Raw genomic sequence first — 19439 nt, forward strand, 5'->3', positions numbered from 1 at the left:
AGATGGATCAAGTTCTAACAAATCCATTCTGCCAATCTTTTTTTTCCTGAGACAGGTCTTGCTCTTGCTCTGCTGTCCAGGCTGGAGTGCAGTGGCAGGATCACAGCTCACTACAGGCTTGACCTCCTGGGCTTAAGTGATCTTCCCACATCAGCCTCTTGAGAGCTGGGCCCACAGATGCACACCACCATGCCTGGCTAATTTTAAATTTTTTTGGAGACAGAATCTCACCATGTTGTCCATGCTGGTCTCAAACTCTGGGGCTCAAGCCATCTCCAATCTCAGCCTCCCAAAGTGCTGGGATTACAGGTGTAAGCCACTGCATCTGGCCCAATCTCTGCTTTTTAATTGGAGAATTTAACCTATTTATATTTATAGTAATTAATGAGAAAACCTTTACTTCTGCCATTGAGCTGTTTGTTTTCTGTATGTCTTATGACTTTCGTTCCTCAATTCCTCCACTACTGCTTTTTATGGATTTACTTTTGTACAACTGATTCCTTTCTTTGCTTTCCTATATACTTTTTAGTTATTTTCTTACTGGTTACCTTTGGGATTACAAGTAACATCTTAAACATATAACAATCTAGTTTCAATAATATCAACTGAATTTAAGTAATATACACTGCTATTATACATCTTCCCTCTTTATACTGTCAGTCACAGATTATATCTTTACACATTGTTTTCATTAATGTGGATTTATAGCTTTATGAATTTTACCTTTAAATCATAAGAAAAAAGGATGAGTTACACAAACCCAAAGTAAAATAACACTGGCTTTGCTAACTACCTGTTAGTTATCTCTACCAGTGTTCTTTAGTTTTTCATATGGCTTCAAATTACTGTCTAGTGTTAATTTTAACTGGAAGGACTTCCTTTACCATTTATTGTAGGGCAGGTCTACTAATAAAACTCCCTTAACTTTTATCTGAGAATGTCTTAATTTCTCCTTCATCCTTAAAGGATGTTTTGCTTCTTCTTTCAGCACTTTATTTATTTTGAGAATATTTTTTGAGATGGAGTCTTGCTCTGTCGCCCAGGCTGGAGTGCAGTGGCGTGATCTTGGCTCACTGCAACCTCTGTCTGCTGGGTTCAAGCGATTCTCCTGGCTCAACCTCCAAATAGTCGGGCCTATAGGCATGTGTCACCATGCCTGGCTAATTTTTCTTATTTTTAGTAGAAACGAGGTTTCACCATGTTGGCCAGGTTGGTCTCGAACTCCTGACTTCAGATGATCTGCCAACCTTGGCCTCCCAAAGTGCTAGAATTACAGGTGTGAGCCACCACACTCAGCCTTCTTTCAGCACTTTAAATATGTCATCCTATTACCTTCTAGACTCCTTGGTTTCTGATGATAAATCAGCTGTTAATCTTGAGGATCTCTTGTGTGTGATGAATCGCTTCTTACTGCTTTCAAGATTTTCTGTCTTTTGACAATTTGACTAATAAATTTGGGTATGGATCTCTTTGAGTTTATCCTGTTTGAAGTTCAATGAGCTTTGTGGATATGGAGATTTACGTCTTTCAACAAATTTGGGAAGTTCTGGACCATTATTCAAATAATCTCTGCCTTTTCTGAACTCTCATTAAATGTATGTTGGTACATATGTACCTCTAGTTCTGTTCATTTTTCTTCATACCTTTTTCTTTCTGTTCCCTAGACAGAGTAATTTCTATTGCCTTATCTTCCCGCACACTGATTCTTTCTTCTGCTTGCTCAAATCTGCTGTTGAACCTCTGTAGTACATTTTTCTTCTCAGTTATTATGCTTTTCAGCTGCAGAACTTCTAGTTGGTTTTTATAATCTCTATCCCTTTATTGCGAATCACCCATTTGCTCATACATTATTTTCCATGGTTTCCTTTAGCTCACCAAGGATATTTAGGACAGGTGATTTAATGTCTCTGACTAGTGATTTTAATGTCTGAGCTTCCTCAAGGATAGTTTTTGTCAAATCCTTTTCCCCTGTGAATGAGCCACATTTTCGTTTCTTTGTAATTTTTTGAGAACTGAACATTGAGTATTATAATGCAGTGACTCTGGAAATCAGATTGTCTCCCTCCTCAGGAAGTGTTTTTTTACTTATTGAAGGATGCAGTCTTCTGTGTCCATAGTAACTTCTCCAGGCTTAGAGTTGTCAGGCTTATATTTGTATTTTTGCCAGGCTTATATTTGTATTCCTCGTCATGTACAGTCACGGTTTCTGTTTTGTTGTCTCTTGGTCAGCCTCTGACTTGATGGAGATTCCCTTAACTGTTAAAGAGTTCAGCAGCATCTCCCTTCACCAGGTGTTCTCGTGGTGACTATGTCCGATCAGGTTCGAGTCCCAAAACAGTCTATTCTGATAGTTTTCTTTTTAATCGTTGTTTCTGTGGAGAGACTGAACCGTGGGTTCTCCTACTCTGCCATCTTTTGTCACAAATATTACTTTATTATTTTTTGAGATGGAGTCTCACACTGTTGCCTGGGCTGGAGTGCAGTGGCATGATCTCAGCTCACTGCAACCTCTGCCTCCCAGGTTCAAGCGATTCTCCTGCCTCAGTCTCCTGTGTAGCTGGGATTACAGGTGCCTGCCACCAGACCTGGCTAAGTTTTTAAATTTTTAGTAGAGATGGGGTTTCACTATGTTGGCCAGGCTGTTCTCAAACGCCTGACCTCATGATCCACCTGTCTTGGCCTCCCAAAGTGCTGGGATTACGGGCATGAGCCACCGTGCCTGGCCAGAAATGTTACTTTTAAAGACAGCTAAATTTCAGAAATTCTTGCTATGCCCTGTGAAAGTACCTCCAACCTCTAGTCCCAGGAGTTCTGAGGGCTGTCTCAGCACATTCCCAATTGAATGATGCCGAAATGAACATCTGCTGTATGAAAGGTAAACTTTGTGTTTCCTTCAGTGTGCTGAGAAAGGTGGCTGGCTTTTCCTGTGCATAAAATCACTGGATAATCCTGCAAGAGTCCTTATTTAAACATGGATTGTGAGAGTCTCTATCTCATTTTAATTACGACAGGCAATGAAAGAACAAAACTGCAATGACCAGGCTATAGTAGAAACAGGATTTTAATATAATATTCAAGTCTAGCATTTGCTATTTACAACAAATAAATATTGCCCCTCCCCAATCAGTAAACATTTTTTTTTTCCTTTTTGCTTTTTATACAAATAGTCAATCGCCCCACCCCCACCCCAAATCCTCCTTCCTCACTAACCCCCGTCTTGCATGGTCTCGTAAAGCCCAGGACGCAGTGGTGAATGGCACTTGCAGTGGCATGAGATTCAACATCGATGGGACTCAGCTGGGACTGTCCTCATTCACCGGGTGCAGAGTCTGGTCCATGAAGAGGGTTTCTCTCTCTGCTCCCGGGGGAGGGCTGGGGTAAGTGGTGGGTGAGACTCCCTCACTCTCAGTTGGCCCTGATGATGGAATCTTTGGTGCAGCCTGAGAAAGGCTAGAGTGGTGGGAGGGGCCGGGACCCCTGCGAAGGTCACAGGCCAGTGCCCGTGGGCATGAGGAGAGAACTGCAGTGGTCAGACATGGTGGGTGAGTGGGTGCTCTAGGGTGCCCATGGCACAGGTGGCAGTGACCCACACCTGGGAAGGTGTCAGGGAAGTGTACAGAGGTGGTGCCCGGGGGCAGGCAGGGCACCATGCCCGTTGGCACTGCTCCTTGGCAAAAGTCAGCTAGTCCTCTGGTTCCAGAGAGCAGAAGGCACCTAAGGCAGCAAGTGGTCCACGGGAGGCCAGGTCAGCCTGACCAATGGCAGGCGTCAATCCCAGCAGCAGGAGAGGTTCAGGATGAAACTGGAGTCTGGGGTACCCTGGGCTGGCAGGTGGGAAGAAGGTGCCCAGCTGGCCTGGGCCACTCTGGTCCATAAGTGCTCGGCTACCAGCCAGCCAGACCCTGGGGAGATGCCCTCAGAAGATGCCCTTGGCAATCTTGAGTCCTTTCTGCTTCATGCGAGGGAGGGTTGAGCTGGCTCCATGCTTGACCTTCACTCCCTTGGTGAAGGTCCGCTTCTTCAGGACAAAGTCATAGTTGGCGGTAGAGTTCATGGCATAGAAGACGTTGGCGTTTTCAGGGATCTTCAGCTCTGGTCGGGGAGGGGCACAGGGGTGATCAGTGGTGCTCCTGGGGGCCCTGCAGGATACGCCTACCACTTGAGAGCCCCTATAAGGAGCGTCTTGAGCCACAGACCTGAGATCCCCTTCCAATACAGCTCCGGGACTCCAAGGACCCCTCTCAATGACTCTGCCTAAGGACACTCTCTGCTGAGGTCCTCAAAAACCTGATGACTCTTATTTAAACAGGGACTGACTCCAGAACACTCCGGCTTGGCCTGAGCTGGCGGAGGGTCACCCTGTCCTGCCCATACTGCAGTGCTGGCTGCCCAGCTGGAACAGGCATTCTAGAATCCAGATCCCCTTCTGGAATCCTGCCCTACTCAGGACAAGGGCTCCAAGGACCAGGTAAGGACAGGCTTGCCCCAGGGCTCTGGCACCCATTCCAGGGAGGCCTCTACTCCTTCGGGAACCCTGGCACCCAGCAAGCACTTCCTCCTGGCTCCATTTCCCACCCTCTCCTCCGGCCCACAGCCTGCTGTAAACCAGAGCTGGGCTCGATTCGTGCTCCTGCCGACATGCTGTGGCTTTTCGTCATCGTCTTTAACCTCTCTAGGCCTCGGTGTTCCTTTACTGTAAGATGGGGGTCCCACCTACCTTGCCCACCTAACCAAAATGGTGCAAGAAGCTGCCAGAGGATTTAGACTATAACTTCTAGGGATCATAGGAGTCATTGCTAACTGTCTGGGCTAATGGTGGGGGGTGGTGTTCAGCTCACTGGAAAGAAAACAGTTGATCATATTTGTAGTTAACTTTTACGGTGCACACAGATGCTTTATATATACATGCACATATATATATACACGTATATATGTATAGATTTTTATATATATGATCAACCCACTGGCTACTTTCATTTCCATTTGGGGAAAAGAGAAGCACAGAGGGCTTAAGGAACTTGCCCAGCGTCTCCAGGCCCAGGACACCCCACTCTGAGCCTGCGCTGGTTCTTGACACTTTCCCAGTTTCTAGAACACTGACTTGGCCTCCTAGTAGCCTGTTCTGCTTTTAGAGTCTCACACCCATGGATTTTAACACTTGACACTTTGGTCTACAGCGGTCACCATTCTTTCTAGAGCACATGTTTTCCTGTCTTAGCCAGAAAGGGTCCCTTCCAGTGGGACACAGGTTGGGACAGTCCCAACCTGTCCCAGTGAAAATGCCTTTTCTCTTTGCTCCTCACTGATGTGAGCTTTGAACTGCCTATTCACGCCTAGGGAAGGGCACACACACTGGGGAGGTCCAGGGGTCACTGGGGGCAGCAAGCAGACAATGGGGGCAGCCAGGGCTGCCCTGTCCACAGTGTCCACCCACACTCTGCTGATGAATTTTCTGGGGCCAAAGACTTCCGACCTGGGGCTGGGGAGTGGTGTGGACCTGCCCCCTCCGCCATCGCCCTCTGGTCCTCTGACTTACTCCGGTCATCGGAGAGAATCTGCAGCAGCTCATAGTCCTCCGGCTCATCCTCCTCCAGGTTGTGTTTGTCCATGGCCTTGCGGATTACGGCGGGAGCCTTATCTTGGCTGGTCACCTGCATCGCGGCGGGGGATGGACCATCAGGGAAAAGACCCTGGAGCAGCTCCTCCAGAGTGCAGTGGCTAAGGACCCTCTGGAGTCCCCTCAGCACCAGGCACAGGCACTCACAGCCTCCGGCCAGGTGCTTGGTCCAGAGAGGGCCTTGTCACCCTCTGCTGCTCCCCAAGTGAGGTCTCTGTGAAATGAGGGGGGGTCTTTCCTAGCAGTTTCTACCCTGCTTCTCCTATAAGAGCCTGTTCCCTCTTCCCACGCTTTCCTGGGAAGCACTTGCCCCTCCAGGATAACAGCATTATTGAGCCTGGGGAACAGATGGTCCCTAGTCCAAGCCATGGAGGTAAGAAAGGAGGGGCCGGCCAGGATGCTCAGTGCGGTCAGCACAGGCCAGGCCCCTGCTCCGTTGACCCGGAGGCCCAGAGCACAGGCGGAACTCGGACACAGGGCCACTGGTGACTGCTAACCATGCTAGCCCCCGGCAGCGAGAGGCTCGGGAGAGTGTGTGAATAATGGGGCACCTGGCCCAGGGTGGGGTACAGAGAGTGGGAGTTACAAATGGCTCATCTGTTGCAGGATACCTGGAAGATGAAGAGCGAGCCTCCAGACAAACCCATTCTGTGGGCGCCTCCCATTGGCTGTCTGCAAGTGCTATCCAGACTCTGACCCTGCTGGCCCCTTCCAGGGCTCCCAGCCTGGTTGCCACAGCGGCCTCCTAACTGACACCCCTGCGGTTCTAGTGCCAGCCCACGCCAGACAGAGAAGCCAGTCGTCGTCCTCCCTGAGAAAGTCGAGGTCCTGACAGTGCTCGCGGCCTATGTGGCCAGGCCCCAGATACTTCCCTGACCTCATCTCCCCCACAGCACTGCCCCTTCACCTCCCGGGGGCTTTGCATAGCTGCTCCTTCCCTCTCCCTCTGCCCTCAGGCCAGCCTTGTCCCTGATCACTACCTTCTTCATTTCTGTACCTGGCTGACATCTGTCCTTCCCCCCCACTAGAAGGGGGATCCCAGGAGGGCAGGGATGGTGCACTGTTCGGGTGCATCTGCCACCAGTGGAGGGAGGGACCCAGGCCGCCCGCCCGCCCGTCCGGCTCACCAGGATGCTCTTGTACATGTTGCCGTTGTCCACGTCCAGGCTGACGCGGATGATGCAGCAGTCGCCCACCTGCTGGTTGTAGAGCGGCAGCGCGGAGCTGGAGTTGCAGAGCCCTGAGACGGAGCGCTTGTGGGTGCGTGTGGCAGCCACGGGTGTGGTGGAGGCTGAGGAGGACGAGGTGCTGCTGGAGGCCGAGCTGATGCCGGAGGTCTCCGGAGATGACTGTGAGGCTGATTCCCAGAACTGAGGGAGACGACAAGATCAGCAGATCTCCCTGCCGTGTGGGGCACCCCAGGCCAACAGCCAGATGGGGAACCTTCTAGAAGCTATGTTCAGGATCCAGGGCTTCCTGGTCCCGTGCACGGATTTGGAGTGGGGAGATGGGAAAGGATATTGGGCAGAGGGGCAGGCAGTCACCTTCTTTTCCTGGCCATCTGGGGACTCCGGGATGAAGCTGATGTTGATCTCCTCCACGTCAGAGCTGGAGGAGCCGGCCGAGTGCACGCTGAGCGCGTCAGCAATGTCCCCGCTGCTGAGGTAGGGGCCACACCTGAGCTGGTCACAGGACTTGGAGTGGGAGCTGCCGCTGGTACTGAGCTCTGTGCTGGGGGCCTGGCGGCTGGGTGAAGGGTCAGCTTAGTTAAGGGAGCTCCCCAAGGACACACCCCACCCCCATAGCCCCTGCACTCTGGGCCCGAGGACTGTGCTAAGTGCTAGGCCAGTTGCCAGTACTCTACTCACCACAGCCATCTGGGAGAGCATTTAGTATCACCCCATTTCAGAGGAGAAAACTAAGGCCCAAAGAGGTGGGGGGAACTCATCTGGGTCTCAGGGCCAGTCAGCAGTGGGGCAGGATTCCAGCGCCTGCTGCCCTGACTCCTCGAGCCCAGGCTCAGCCCTGAAGCTTCTCAGCCCCACGGCAGCTGCCCCTGCCACCCCTGGCCAGGCCCTTACTCGCTCCAGCGCTTGACAATGGCTGTGTTCTTCTTGGTCCTGAGGGTGTTGCTGGCTGACTCGGATGGGGGCTCCAGCTCGCACGACAGGTTGTAGCTATGAGCAGAGGGCAGTGGTGTGATGACCGGGGGCCATGCTCCCGCCTTCTCCCAGCACCTGCCCAGAAGCTGGAGTCTGGGTGCCCCAGCCTTCTGCAGGCAACAGGGGCTGATGCTGACCATAGGTCGTAGCTGCTGGCCCTCTGGAGCTGGCCCCCCAGGACAGCCTGCCCACGCTGTCCCGATTTGCTGCCCCGGCCTCACCTCTCAGTCTCACTGAGCCGTTCCACGGCCCGGAACCAGACCCCAAACTGCTCATCTGGCGTGATGCTGTAGTTGTTGCAGGCCGACTGCAGCAGCTTGATCTGGGCGATCACCTCGAACTCCTGGGAGCGGAGGGAAGCACAGGGCGGTGACAAGGCCCGGGCAGGACTGGGGCCAGTCTCCAGGTCTTGGCTCTTGGGGTCCCCTCCTCACCTCTACTTCCATCCAGGCCTTCCTATTCTCAAAGCTGGGCTCAAACAGCCATTCCCCAGGAGGTGGTCCTGGACTATAACCTCCTACCCCCACCCTCCAGTGGGAGGGGACCCCCTTCTCTCTGTATCCAAATGTCCCATGAATCTAAGAGGGAGAAGGTGGGAGTCGAGTGTCCTGCCCTGGTGGGTCTGTTTTCCACCCCTCCCCCAGTCAGGGCTGCAGCTGCTTACCTTCCTCCTCTTCTCGAAGTTGATGAGTCTGCCCTGGAAGGTGGACACCCAATGACCATCAAAGTGACCCCTTGACCATTACAGCCTCCCCACCTCATGCTGCACTACCAAGAGCGCCCACCAGGGGGCAGGGCACACACACCCCTGGACTGGAGTCCATGCTGGGCACCAGGGCAGGGTGACATGCGGGCAGACGCTTGGGGACTTCTTGTCCAGCCCTCTCCGAGGACAATGAACTAAGGCCTCGGGCAAGAAGGCCCTGCTCAGCCACCACATGCTGTCTGATCTTGGAGGGCCTGGCTCCCCACTGAGCTCAGGGTCACTGCCTGAGGGATAGGCTGTGTCCCAGTCAGCCAAACCCTGCTTCAGCTCTGTGTTCGGGCAGCCCTGGGGTGTCACCAGCCGGGCATCGAGCTGTTTACTCATTGCTGGGACAGGCGTGGTGGCCCAGCCCCCAGGGCTCAGGGAAGGTATCTCCTCCCGGGCCCCACTCCAGCCTCGCCCGGCATACTCACATACAGATAGTCCTTCATGGCGGTGTCCAGCATCACCAGGTCTGTGAGGAACGTGCCCAGGTAGGGAACGGTGCCCTGGATGATGCCCTGTGGCATTGGGGTAGAAGGATGAGCAAGACCCCTCCCCTGAAGGCTTTCTCAGTCCCCAAACCCAACTGGCCTCACTTGGAACAGCCTGGGGGCCTCCTGGAGCCCGCTGCCTCCCTGGACCTCAGACTCCCTCTAGCCACCTCCCTGGCTGGCATCTGGGAAATGCCGGGTTCCTGAGTCGTGTGGCCCCTGGTCCTCCCCAGCCCCACGCCCGCCTGAGCTGGCTCTGCCAGGCCTATCCTTTCGTGGCTGCAGCTGGTCCTCCCAGATACCAGCTGATCCAGGCATGGCTCTGCCAGGGTCCAGAGGAGGCCACCTCTAATGGGGCCCACAGGCACCATGGCTACAGACGAAAGGGTCCCTCCTCCCTACTCCCAGGCCAGCCCCCTTCCCCTCCGCAGCCTCGGGCACTCACTGTCTCCTTTGGCCGTTTCTGGGCTCTCTTGGGGTTCATCTCCAGGGTGGCAAACTTGGAGGTCCCCTCCTGCCAGGGTAGAGAGGACAGGGTCAGCGAGGCCCTATCCCCTCAGCCCTTAGCCCTCAGGCACCCTGACCTGGGGCGCTGCCAGTGTGCTTGGGTTCCAGGGCTGACCCTGGTATCAATACTCATTAGTGTGGGGTCCTGGGCCGGCAGCCTGGCCTTCCTGAGCCTGCCTCCCTCTCTGGAAAGTGCGGATGAGAACTGCGCCTGCTGCGTGGTGAGGTGGCTCACGCCTGTAATCCCAGCATTTTGGAAGGCCAAGGCAGGTGGATCACTTGAGGTCAGGAGTTCAAGACCAGCCTGGCCAACACAGTGAAATCCCATCTCTAAAAAATACAAATATTAGCTGGGCATGGTGGTGCACACCTGTAATCCCAGCTACTTGGGAAGCTGAGGCAAGAGAATCCCTTGAACCCAGGAGGCAGGGATTGCAGTGAGCCGAGATCGTGTCATTGCACTCCAGCCTGGGTGACATGGCGAGACGCCTCTTAAAAAAAAACTGTAGGCCGGGCGCGATGGCTCAAGCCTGTAATCCCAGCACTTTGGGAGGCCGAGAAGGGCGGATCACGAGGTCAGGAGATCGAGACCATCCTGGCTAACACGGTGAAACCCCGTCTCTACTAAAAAACAAAAAAAAATACAAAAAACTAGCCGGGCGAGGTGGAGGGTGCCTGTAGTCCTAGCTACTCGGGAGGCTGAGGCAGGAGAATGACGTAAACCCGGGAGGCGGAGCTTACAGTGAGGCGAGATCCTGCCACTGCATTCCAGCCTGGGCAACAGAGCAAGACTCCGTCTCAAAAAAAAACTCTGCCTACCTTGCAGGGCCTCAGAGACTGTGAGCTACAGCCCTGTTTTGGCTGAACACTCCTTTTCTCCCTTGAACCTTCCGTGAGGTCAGTACCCCAGGGCGGGCATTCCTCCGTTTTCCAGATGAGGAAACTGTGGCCCTGAGATGGGCAGCGACTTGCCCAGGGCCCCCAGGGACTCCGAACAGGCTTTTCTGTCCTAGCCAGAGGCTCTGCCCCATCTGCCTTTACCCCTGTTTGGCCACTGATTGGGATACCATCCTCTGGGCTTCTCGTGCGTGCCAGGGCCCCCAGCAGAGCTGTGCCACGGAGGGAGAGGGACAGGTGTTCCAGAACCCCCTGCGATACTCCTCTGTAGGGAACTCTGCGTTCGTCCACGCAGGAGGGGGGCCCTAGATGTCATTTCACTGACTGGGGACGCCAGGGCACCAGGCAGTGACACTTGACTCCCTCTGAGGCCTCGTGAATCCATTAGTCCCTGAAAGTTCTCAGTCATCTGGGGTATCTGCCATGGCTAACGGGGTACCATGAGAGGAATGCTACAGGGTTCTCTGGTCAGTGTCTCTTCTCAGGGCAGGGTGGGGAAGCCACACAGGGCCTCCAAATCTACCTGCCAGGTACGGTCACCTGGCCCTTGGCATCCCCTGCAGCTCCTGTCCCTGGGGTAGGCGGCTGCCCTCTCCTTGGGTGTGCAGAACAGACAGAGGTAGGAGCCTGGCCTCCTGGGGACAGACTGGGCCAGTGTGGGGGCAGGAGCTGCATCCCCTTCCCGACCAGCGAGGAAGCCAGAGCCCTGCTGGTCCTGATGCCCATCTACTTCTGGAACCTCTACTGCCACCCTTACTGTGTCGGATTAACCGGGGCCCTGTCCCTCAAACGCCCAGGGGCCAAACAGATCCCTCTTCCCTCTTGGTGCACACGGGAAAGGAACTTTTCCAGCAAGAACCGAATGCCACCACCCCCTGCCCTTGCCCCAGTCCCAGTCTCTGCCTCTCCCTGCCGCCACTCCACCTTGATGAGCAGCTCCCGGCTCAATGAGTAGTTGTTCTCATCTGAGAAGATCTCCGACAGCTTCTGAAAGATCCGGAAACTGTCCCTGTCAGAAGGGCAAAGAAGGAAGGCGAAAGCTAGCGATGGCGGGGAGGGGTGTGAGTGCAAATCCATTTTACTTTAGAGTTGAAAGACCCCAGGCTGCCTGAATGCAGCACACAGGGTTCCGCAGAGCACCCAACGCTCTGCAGGTCTGGGGAGCGGGCCTTCATGTTGGTGCAACAGGACCCCTGTTCCCATTTCCACTGAGCAACTATTTCCAAAGGGTGTTTTTTCTTTTTTTGGAGACAATTTCAGCCACCCAGGCTGGAGTGCAGTGGTCGGATATCGACTCATCGCGACCTCCACCTCCTGGGTTCAAGATTCTCCCGGCCTCAGCTTTCTGAGTAGCTGGGATTACAGGCATTAGTCACTGCGTCTGGCACAAAGGTTTTGATATCAACAGCATAAGGGTTCTGTGGCTACAACATGAACACCTGAAAATCTCTGATGTGGCTCAACCCACCATCTGACAGCTTAGGAAGCTGAGCTCTGAGGCAGAGCTGCCAGCTCAGGTCAGTGGAGGATCCCTGTGCTCAGGGTTTGTGGCCTCCCATGGGCTCACTAAGCGGGCAATGCCAGCCCTGTGGGAGGTCCCCAGTGTAGCAGGAGCTCCTATAGAGGCATGCCCACCTGGAAACGTCTTCCCACGTCTTCTTCAGCCGGTGGATGGAGTTGCTCTGCAGGGCGGAGAGGATGGCATACAGCGACGAGAAGTTCTTGAGGATCCGGCACTCCTGGGCGGGAAGAGCAGGAGGCGTGAGGTGGGGCTGGGGCTCCCAGTTTGCCTGGCCTCAGTCCCCCTTGGCCTCCCCTCCTAATGAGACAGACGCTTAGGGAGTCCCCAGAGGGCACACCTGCGACCCGGGGGTGACAGGAGGATTTTAGCTCAACCTAAGGAAACGGCGTAAGGAGGACGTGAGCATCCAGGCAGTGGGCTGGGAGAGTCAAGGAAAGCGCGCCCCTGGGAAGAGGGGACTGGGGCCGGTACAGGGGCTTGGACTGCAGACCACAACCTGAGAACAGATGAAGGCAAAGAGGGGGCCCAGGCCCCTCCTGTGGCGTACCCTGGCCACCTCGATCCAGTGCTCCACCACCCTGGCCCTGTCTGGGGCTTTCGTGCTTCGGTCCCCGAGGCAGGTGGTGATGACGCAGTTGGCCACGCTGTTGAACTGGGTGACAGTGGCGCGGATGGTGGGTGCCAGGTGCTCCTTGCCCTTCTTGTCCCGCTGGGACCAGATGGAGCCCAGGCAGTGGTAGGGCACCACTTTCTTGAACAGCTCCTGGGGAGGAGGGTAAGCGTCACCTGGCCGTGCCCCAGCAGTCTGGGCTGGCGCTGGGGAAGCGGAGGATGTAGCTTGAGCCTCGTGGGGGTCTCCGGATTTTATCCCATGTCCATGCAGGGTGCCTAGCACACAAGTGACTCAGGACAGAATGCTGGTGGGGACAACGGGAGCACTGCCTCGCACATCCTCACCAAGGCCCAGTGCCAACAGGCGGCTCGCACCTGCATGGAGCAAACGGCACTGCCTGCCCACGCCCCAGTGCCCCACCCCCTACCCCCGCCATCCCCATGGCACGCCTCAGTCTGCTCCCCATCCAGACGCACATCGGCTGTGGGCGCTATAACTAGGGGCTTTGTCCAGTGTCTGCCATGGGCTCCAGGACACACCAAATGCCTAATGAGTGCTGAGGCCGGTGCGCCTCCTAAACAGATGGGGATGACCCATGGGTGCACCCTGGTGAGCATCCTCCACTCCCACAGGCCAGGCCTGCTGAGCTTCCCGTCTGTTCCATCTGAAATCTCAACAGTCACTCTGGAGGACAGGGGTGACCTCATCTCTGCCGTCTGGAGGGAAACTGAGGACTTGGGGTTCAGAAACTGGCCCTGGTTACTTGGTGTGTAACAGTAGAGCTGGGATTTGACCAGAACATCAGCTCTGGACCAGGGAATGCTAGGTAGGGGGCAGCAGATGCCAGAAGGGAGGCCCACCCCTGCCCTGCCAATCTGAGCTGCTCACCGCATCCATCAGTGTAAACTGCTCTGCCACCAAGTCGGGAGGGAACACCAAGAGGTGAGGCTTCTCCTCACTCAGCCCGTTCTCTGCAACCACAGGTGAAGGCCAGGAAGGCTCTAATGCGGGAACTGGCACTGGAGCTGGCTCCAGCTCTAGAGTTTGGGAGGGAGCTGGATCCTGTTCTGGAGGTGGTACTGGACCTGGCTCTAGTTCCGGAGCTGGTGCTGGAGCCGGTTCTAGTTCCACAGCTGGCTCTAGAGCCTGCTGGAGCTTCGGAGCTGGTGCTGGAGCGACCTCTAGCTCTGAGCCTGGAGCTGGTGTTGGAGCTTGGGCTGGCACTGGGCTGGGTGTTCGAGCTGGTGTTAGAGCTAGCTCTAGCTCTGGAGTTGGTTTTAGAGCTGGCACTGGTGACAGAGCTGTAAAAGGAGAAAAGTTCGAAAACATGCCCGCCCTTCCTGTGCCTTTCCGAAGACAGAGAACAGCCCCGGCTTCCAGAGAAGCCGCTCCCCTCAAACCCACAAAACCTGCACCAGGCTGCCCTCCCACCTGTGGTCCCTGCCTGTGTGGTCTGAGGACATCTGTGCCCCTGGCCCAGCACCAGACCCTGGAGCCGCCGCCTCGTGTGGCCCAGCACTGACCCCTCCTCATTCAACCTCTGGCACCCACCCCAGTCCTCCTCACCCTCAGGCTCTGCCTCAGTGGGTTCCGAGTGCTCCAGCTGGGCCAGGAGAAGGTGGGCACGGCGCTCCAGGTCTGAGCCTGGCATGTTGAGCTGCACATAGGCCACCAGCTGCTTGAGGCAGGGAAAGTCCGGGGGTTGACAGAAATCCTCCGAGTACTGGTCCAGCCAGGTGCCCAGGATGGAGGAGATGGCACTGGGGACAGGTGGGTGGGCAGCAGAGTCAGAGGTCTGGGCTCCCCTTCCCCAGGGCCCTCCCATGGCTCCGTGAGCCAGACTGGGATTCTCTGCTAGCCCCTGTCCATCCGGAGGCCACCCACCCCAGCCCAAGCCTCACCCTCCTTGGCTGTAAAGGCAAAGAAGCAAGGAGGCCCCTGGTCAGTGGTGACACTGCTCCCCTCCTCCAGGGAAGCCCCGCCCACGCCTCTGCATGTCTCCAGCCCCTCTCCTCGCTGGACCATAAACTCCATGAGGGATCTGTCCTCCTGCCTGGCATCCCAGGTCCCTGGCGACTCAACTTGTAGCTCGGTGCTGGTGAGTTGCCTCGCTCTTTGAGAACTGTGTGGGTCTCATCTTCCCACTGATCCCCTTCTACCAGAGAGTGGGGTGCAGCCTGCCCGCTAAGCACTCATTGAGGGGCGAGGCAATGTGAGAGCAGAGGCTCACCCCACCTCCTGTCCTGGGCCCCTATATCAGGGCACACTGAGCCACGCCCAGCTGGGATGAGGCTACGGTGGGATGGGTCCCCGCCGGCGGCTGCACTGAGCCCCAGCCACCCCAGGACTCCTTCACAGCTCCTGATCTTATTTCCTCCTGCAGGCGAAGCCCCCAGCCCTCCAGCAGGAACCGCAAGAGGTGTGGGAGCCACGGTTCCGCCCATCTGGCTCCAGCCCCAGCCCCAGCCCCATGCACTCTCCCACTGTTTGCTGGAGACAGGGTCCCTTCCTCTGGGCTGAAAGCTCACTCACTTTTTAAGTTGGTCCTGGGGTCCGCCATCCTCGTCGGAATAGGGGAGGACGCAGCCGTATCTAGAGGAGGCCGTGAGGGCATCACATCTACCGTACCTGCTTACGACGTCGTGTGTTACTGTCTGACTCTCCGACTAGAACGGAGGCCCAGGAGGGCAGGGATTTTTTTTTTTTTTTTTGCTTTTTTTCATCAAATTATATTAAATGCCTAGAAGTGGGCCAGCACACAGTAGGTGCTTCATATACATTTGTTCAATGAATGAGCCCCAACCAGCTCCTTCCCAGCTAGCTGAGTGCCCCTCGGACCCCTCCACCAGCCCCCGGGTACAATCTGGAATGTCCTTGACAAGTGGGAAAACTGCTTTGTCCAAGGCCACATACGAGTGAGGCTTGGGGCAGAGCGCTTCCCCATGGGGGACAGGAAAATCGTAAATACAAGCACCACAGTCCAGCAGCCCATTCCCTAGGGCCACGTGGTGGGGGAGCACTTTCCACCCCTCACCCCGCACAGGCCTGATAACCCTATGAGGTCCTCTTAGCACCCAGTTTTTCTTTCGTACAAGCAAAGCGAGGCTCAGAGAGGTGAACCCGCATTGCCAAGACCCACAGCCGGGCGGGGGTGAGGGGCCCTGTGCATCCCATGCAGTGGAGGGTGCGTGCTCACCTTTTAAACAGCAGGTCCAGGACCTGTTGGGTGGTGGTGAAGGCTCTGTAGGTACACAGGAAGATGGTGACGTAGGAGAGGTCGCTGCCCTGGAAGGCGGGCACCAGGTGCTCCACCAGCTTCTCCAGCGTGCCAGCCTTCACGGTCCGCACCTTGCAAGTCTCATAAAGGTTCAGGGCCGACTCATTCTCATACTGGGGTGGGACAGAGGAAGGACAGTGAGTGGCAGCACATGAATCTCCTGCAGCTCATATGGAACCCTGAGCCCTCAGTGGCTTGTGGCAGGAGGCAGGACTGAATGTCTCTAGCAGAAAAAGGTTATCAGCTTTAAAAGTAGAATTTTAGGCCAGGTGTGGTGGCTCATACCAGTAATCCCAGCACTTTGGGAGGCCAAGGTGGGAGCATCGCTTGAAGCCAGGAGTTCGAGAGCAGCCTGGGCAACAAAGTGAAATCCCATCTCTACAAAAAATAGTTTGCAAAACTTAACAATTAGCCAGGGCCAGGCATGGTGGCTTACGCCTGTCGTCCCAGCATTTTGGGAGGCTGAGGTGGGCAAATCACTTGAGGCCAGGAGTTTGAGACCAGCCTGGGCAACATGGCAAAACCCCATCTCTACAAAAAATACAAAATTAGCCAGGTATGGTGGCGCACGCCTGTAGTCCCAGCTACCTGGGGAGCTGAGGGGTGAGGATCGCTTGAGCCCAGGAGGTCAAGGCTGCTGTGAGCCATGATCATACCACTGCCTGGGTGACAGACTGAGACCCTTTCTCTAAAAGACTGAAAAAAATGTAAAGTAGAATTTGAGGTACGGGAATGATTTAAATATTAACACCTTCAGGTCAGTCAGTTGTTAACTGAGTAATGGTAGCTGCCCTGTGGGAACAGCGTCACCTGAGAGTTCTAACAAAACATCCCCATTCTAGGCCTGGCGCAGTGGCTCACGCCTGTAATCCCAGCACTTTGGGAGGCTGAGACGGGCGGATCACGAGGTCAGGAGATCGAGACCATCCTGGCTAACATGGTGAAACCCCGTCTCTACTAAAAATACAAAAAATTAGCCGGGCGAGGTGGCGGGCGCCTGTAGTCCCAGCTACTCGGGAGGCTGAGGCGGGAGAATGGCGTGAACCTGGGAGGAGGAGCTTGCAGTGAACTGAGATCGCACCACTGCACTCCAGCCTGGGTGACAGAATGAGACTCTATCTCAAAAAAAAAAAAAAAAAAAAAAAGTGTATCCTCATTCTAGAGATGAGGAAACAGAGGCTTACCCAGGGGCTGGGAGGGACTGGTCCATTAGGACACACGGCATCTTCCCTGTGGCACTGATTTGTTTTGTTTTGAGACGGTCACCCAGGCTAGAGCGCAGTGGCGTGATCTCAGCTCACTGCAACCTCGGCTGCCTGGGCTCAAGCAATTCTCATGTTTCAGTCTCCCAAGTAGCTGCGATTATAGGCGCACACCACCATGCCTGGCTAATTTTTGTATTTTTAGTAGAGATGGGGTTTCACCATGGTGGGCCAGGCTGGTCTCGAACTCCTGACCTTAGGTGATCCTCCTGCCTCGGCCTCCCAAAATGCTGGGATTACAGGCGTGAGCCACCGCGCCTGGCTCCTGCAGCACTGTTGAAGTGGCTCCATAGCCATGAGGAGCAGAACCGCGGCAGTGGCTCCAGCCTCCCTTCTGGAATATTACGCAGCTGAGTCAGACACTGGCTGTCAACCTACAGGAACCCCAGGGATGTGTTCTGGGAGATGGCAATTTGCAGAGACCTAACAGCCTGAAACCCTGTTCTTCTTGGGTGAAGACAGCCCCACTACTCCAGACAGTGTGCACGTCTGGGAGAAGGCATGGAGGATGGCGAGGCTGATAGCTGCACACCCGGAAAAGAGAGATCAAACATGAAAACTTGCTGCAGAAAACCTGATCAAGCCTGGGCTGGACAGTGGGGGTCGGGAAGGGAGTGAGGGCCATTTCCTTTGGGATCAGAACTGTGGGGCCCTCAAGGAGCAAAGCCCTGGGAGGGATCCCCAGCTGCGCCTCCTAGTGGAGACCCAGAGCGTACTCACCCCGAGCCAGCGCTGGCCCTTGTTGGCTCCGTGGTGCAGCTGCACCTTGCGCAGGGAGATGGAGTAGATGACTCCGTTGATCAGCTCCTCACCGATCTCCTGCGTGGAGCTCTGTGAAGACAACGCCCAGCAGCCGGGCGTGGGGACGTCAGGGGCCTGCCTGGCCACTGTGCAGGGGATGGACCTGTGCAACCTGTTCCCCAGACAGGGCACAGACTGGTGGCTGCACAGACCTATAGCCCGGGGTGGAATGAGATCACACCTCTACGGCCTGGGTTTAACATCGGCACAGAGGGCCACTGTCCTGGCACTCCACTTCCCCAACCTGGCTAGCCACCACCTGGGGCATGGTCATGATGGGTTCACCAGGCTTCCGATCCCCTAGTAACTGGCTCCTGTTCCTGCCCAGGACGGACCCACCCTCAAGTCATCCCCCTCCATACTGGAGACTGTTATTCAGCCATTTCACAGATGGGTAAATGGAGGCTGAGAGAGGAACAACTGGTCCAAGGTCATGCTGCCTTGGGTAAGTGGTGAGGCGGGGATCCCAGGGCTCTGACACGGCTGACTGCATCCAGGCGGTTATGCCCCGAGAGAAAGTTCCCCCACCTCCCCAGGGCCAGAGGCCCATGGGCGTCCTCACACTCACCCCTCCTCTGCCCAGCCTGGAGGGCCCTGGCTGACCCAGCAGGAGTAGGCAGCTCCTCCAGGCCCAGCTCTGGCGTGTCAGCAGCCCGGATCTGGGCAGGTGGGGGGCACCCCCGGCGGCCACATCCCAGCCACTTCCTTCCCCTCTGCTCATTCATGCTCTCGTGCCTGCTTGGGCAATGGGATTTCCCAGTTCCCTGACCGTCATCACATGAGGGGACGGGCGTGAGAGGTGACGGTGCCAGTCTCCAGGCAGACGCTGGGGTTCCACAGAACCCTAAACCACAGGCCTGGGCTGGAACAGGAAGGGGGCCTCTGGCTCCAGGCAGTAAGGAAAGGCCCTTGTCTTAGGAGACAGATTCCCCCCACCTGGCAGGCTGGCCTAGGTCACTTAGCCACAATTACCCCCTGCCTCACAGCCCCCTCTGCCACTTGCTCTGTCCAGGGATGGAATGAGCTTGCAGCAGGCAGAGGAGCCGGGGTGGGGGGTGGGGTACGGACACCAACCTCAGAGGTTAGGAAGGAGGTGGGAGGTACTGGCCTGGCCCAGGGTCATTAACCGCACAGTCAATGCCCCAACTCAGGTGGGAGTGGAGCTCAGAGAAGGCCTGGTGGACAGTGCTGACTCAGGCCCTTCCCTCAACCCCGGCAGGAGTCAGGTAGACCGTCCAGCATGCCGTGGACGGGACCCCGGCCTCCTGCCTCCTGCGCACCCTCGGAGGCCCGGCCCTGGGAGGCCCAGGAGCCATCCTGGAAGTCCACTTCCTCTGACCCGAGGTCGCCCTCCCACTCTGGGCTTTGTACAACAGGAAAGCTGTGGGCACCATGCTGGGCTCCTGACCGCCACCGCCTCTGGACAGCCAGCCAGCCCCATTTCTTGGAAGTTAGCAGGGAACCCACAGGCACACTCACACCCACACCCCACAGACAGCCCCGCCAGGGGAGGTCCGGCCCTTCCACTGACAGGAAAACAGA

General features: G+C 55.9%; 1 protein-coding gene across 3 annotated transcripts in view; it reads right to left on the reverse strand.

The window, feature by feature from the left end:
• Positions 1–3043: 3043 nt before the first annotated feature.
• Positions 3044–19439, reverse strand: part of RALGDS (ral guanine nucleotide dissociation stimulator) — a 38122-nt gene continuing 21726 nt past the window's right edge. For 2 of the 3 annotated variants that reach the window (XM_011984671.1, XM_011984670.1), the window contains exons 2-18: positions 17817–17927; positions 15754–15947; positions 15090–15149; positions 14124–14317; positions 13446–13858; positions 12492–12707; positions 12058–12161; positions 11347–11431; positions 9464–9532; positions 8959–9045; positions 8444–8476; positions 8001–8122; positions 7699–7794; positions 7162–7363; positions 6745–6987; positions 5537–5651; positions 3044–4092 (exon numbers count right to left, since the gene is read on the reverse strand). In XM_011984671.1, the coding sequence (XP_011840061.1) occupies positions 3917–4092; positions 5537–5651; positions 6745–6987; positions 7162–7363; positions 7699–7794; positions 8001–8122; positions 8444–8476; positions 8959–9045; positions 9464–9532; positions 11347–11431; positions 12058–12161; positions 12492–12707; positions 13446–13858; positions 14124–14317; positions 15090–15149; positions 15754–15947; positions 17817–17927 (2520 nt within the window). In that variant the 3' untranslated portion in view covers positions 3044–3916. Of the gene's footprint in view, positions 4093–5536; positions 5652–6744; positions 6988–7161; positions 7364–7698; positions 7795–8000; positions 8123–8443; positions 8477–8958; positions 9046–9463; positions 9533–11346; positions 11432–12057; positions 12162–12491; positions 12708–13445; positions 13859–14123; positions 14318–15089; positions 15186–15753; positions 15948–17816; positions 17928–19439 lie in introns of all 3 variants that reach the window. The other variant, XM_011984669.1, reaches the window with a different exon arrangement.

Source organism: Mandrillus leucophaeus, unplaced genomic scaffold (genome assembly GCF_000951045.1).
Source record: "Mandrillus leucophaeus isolate KB7577 unplaced genomic scaffold, Mleu.le_1.0 Scaffold271, whole genome shotgun sequence".
Lineage (NCBI taxonomy): Eukaryota > Metazoa > Chordata > Mammalia > Primates > Cercopithecidae > Mandrillus > Mandrillus leucophaeus.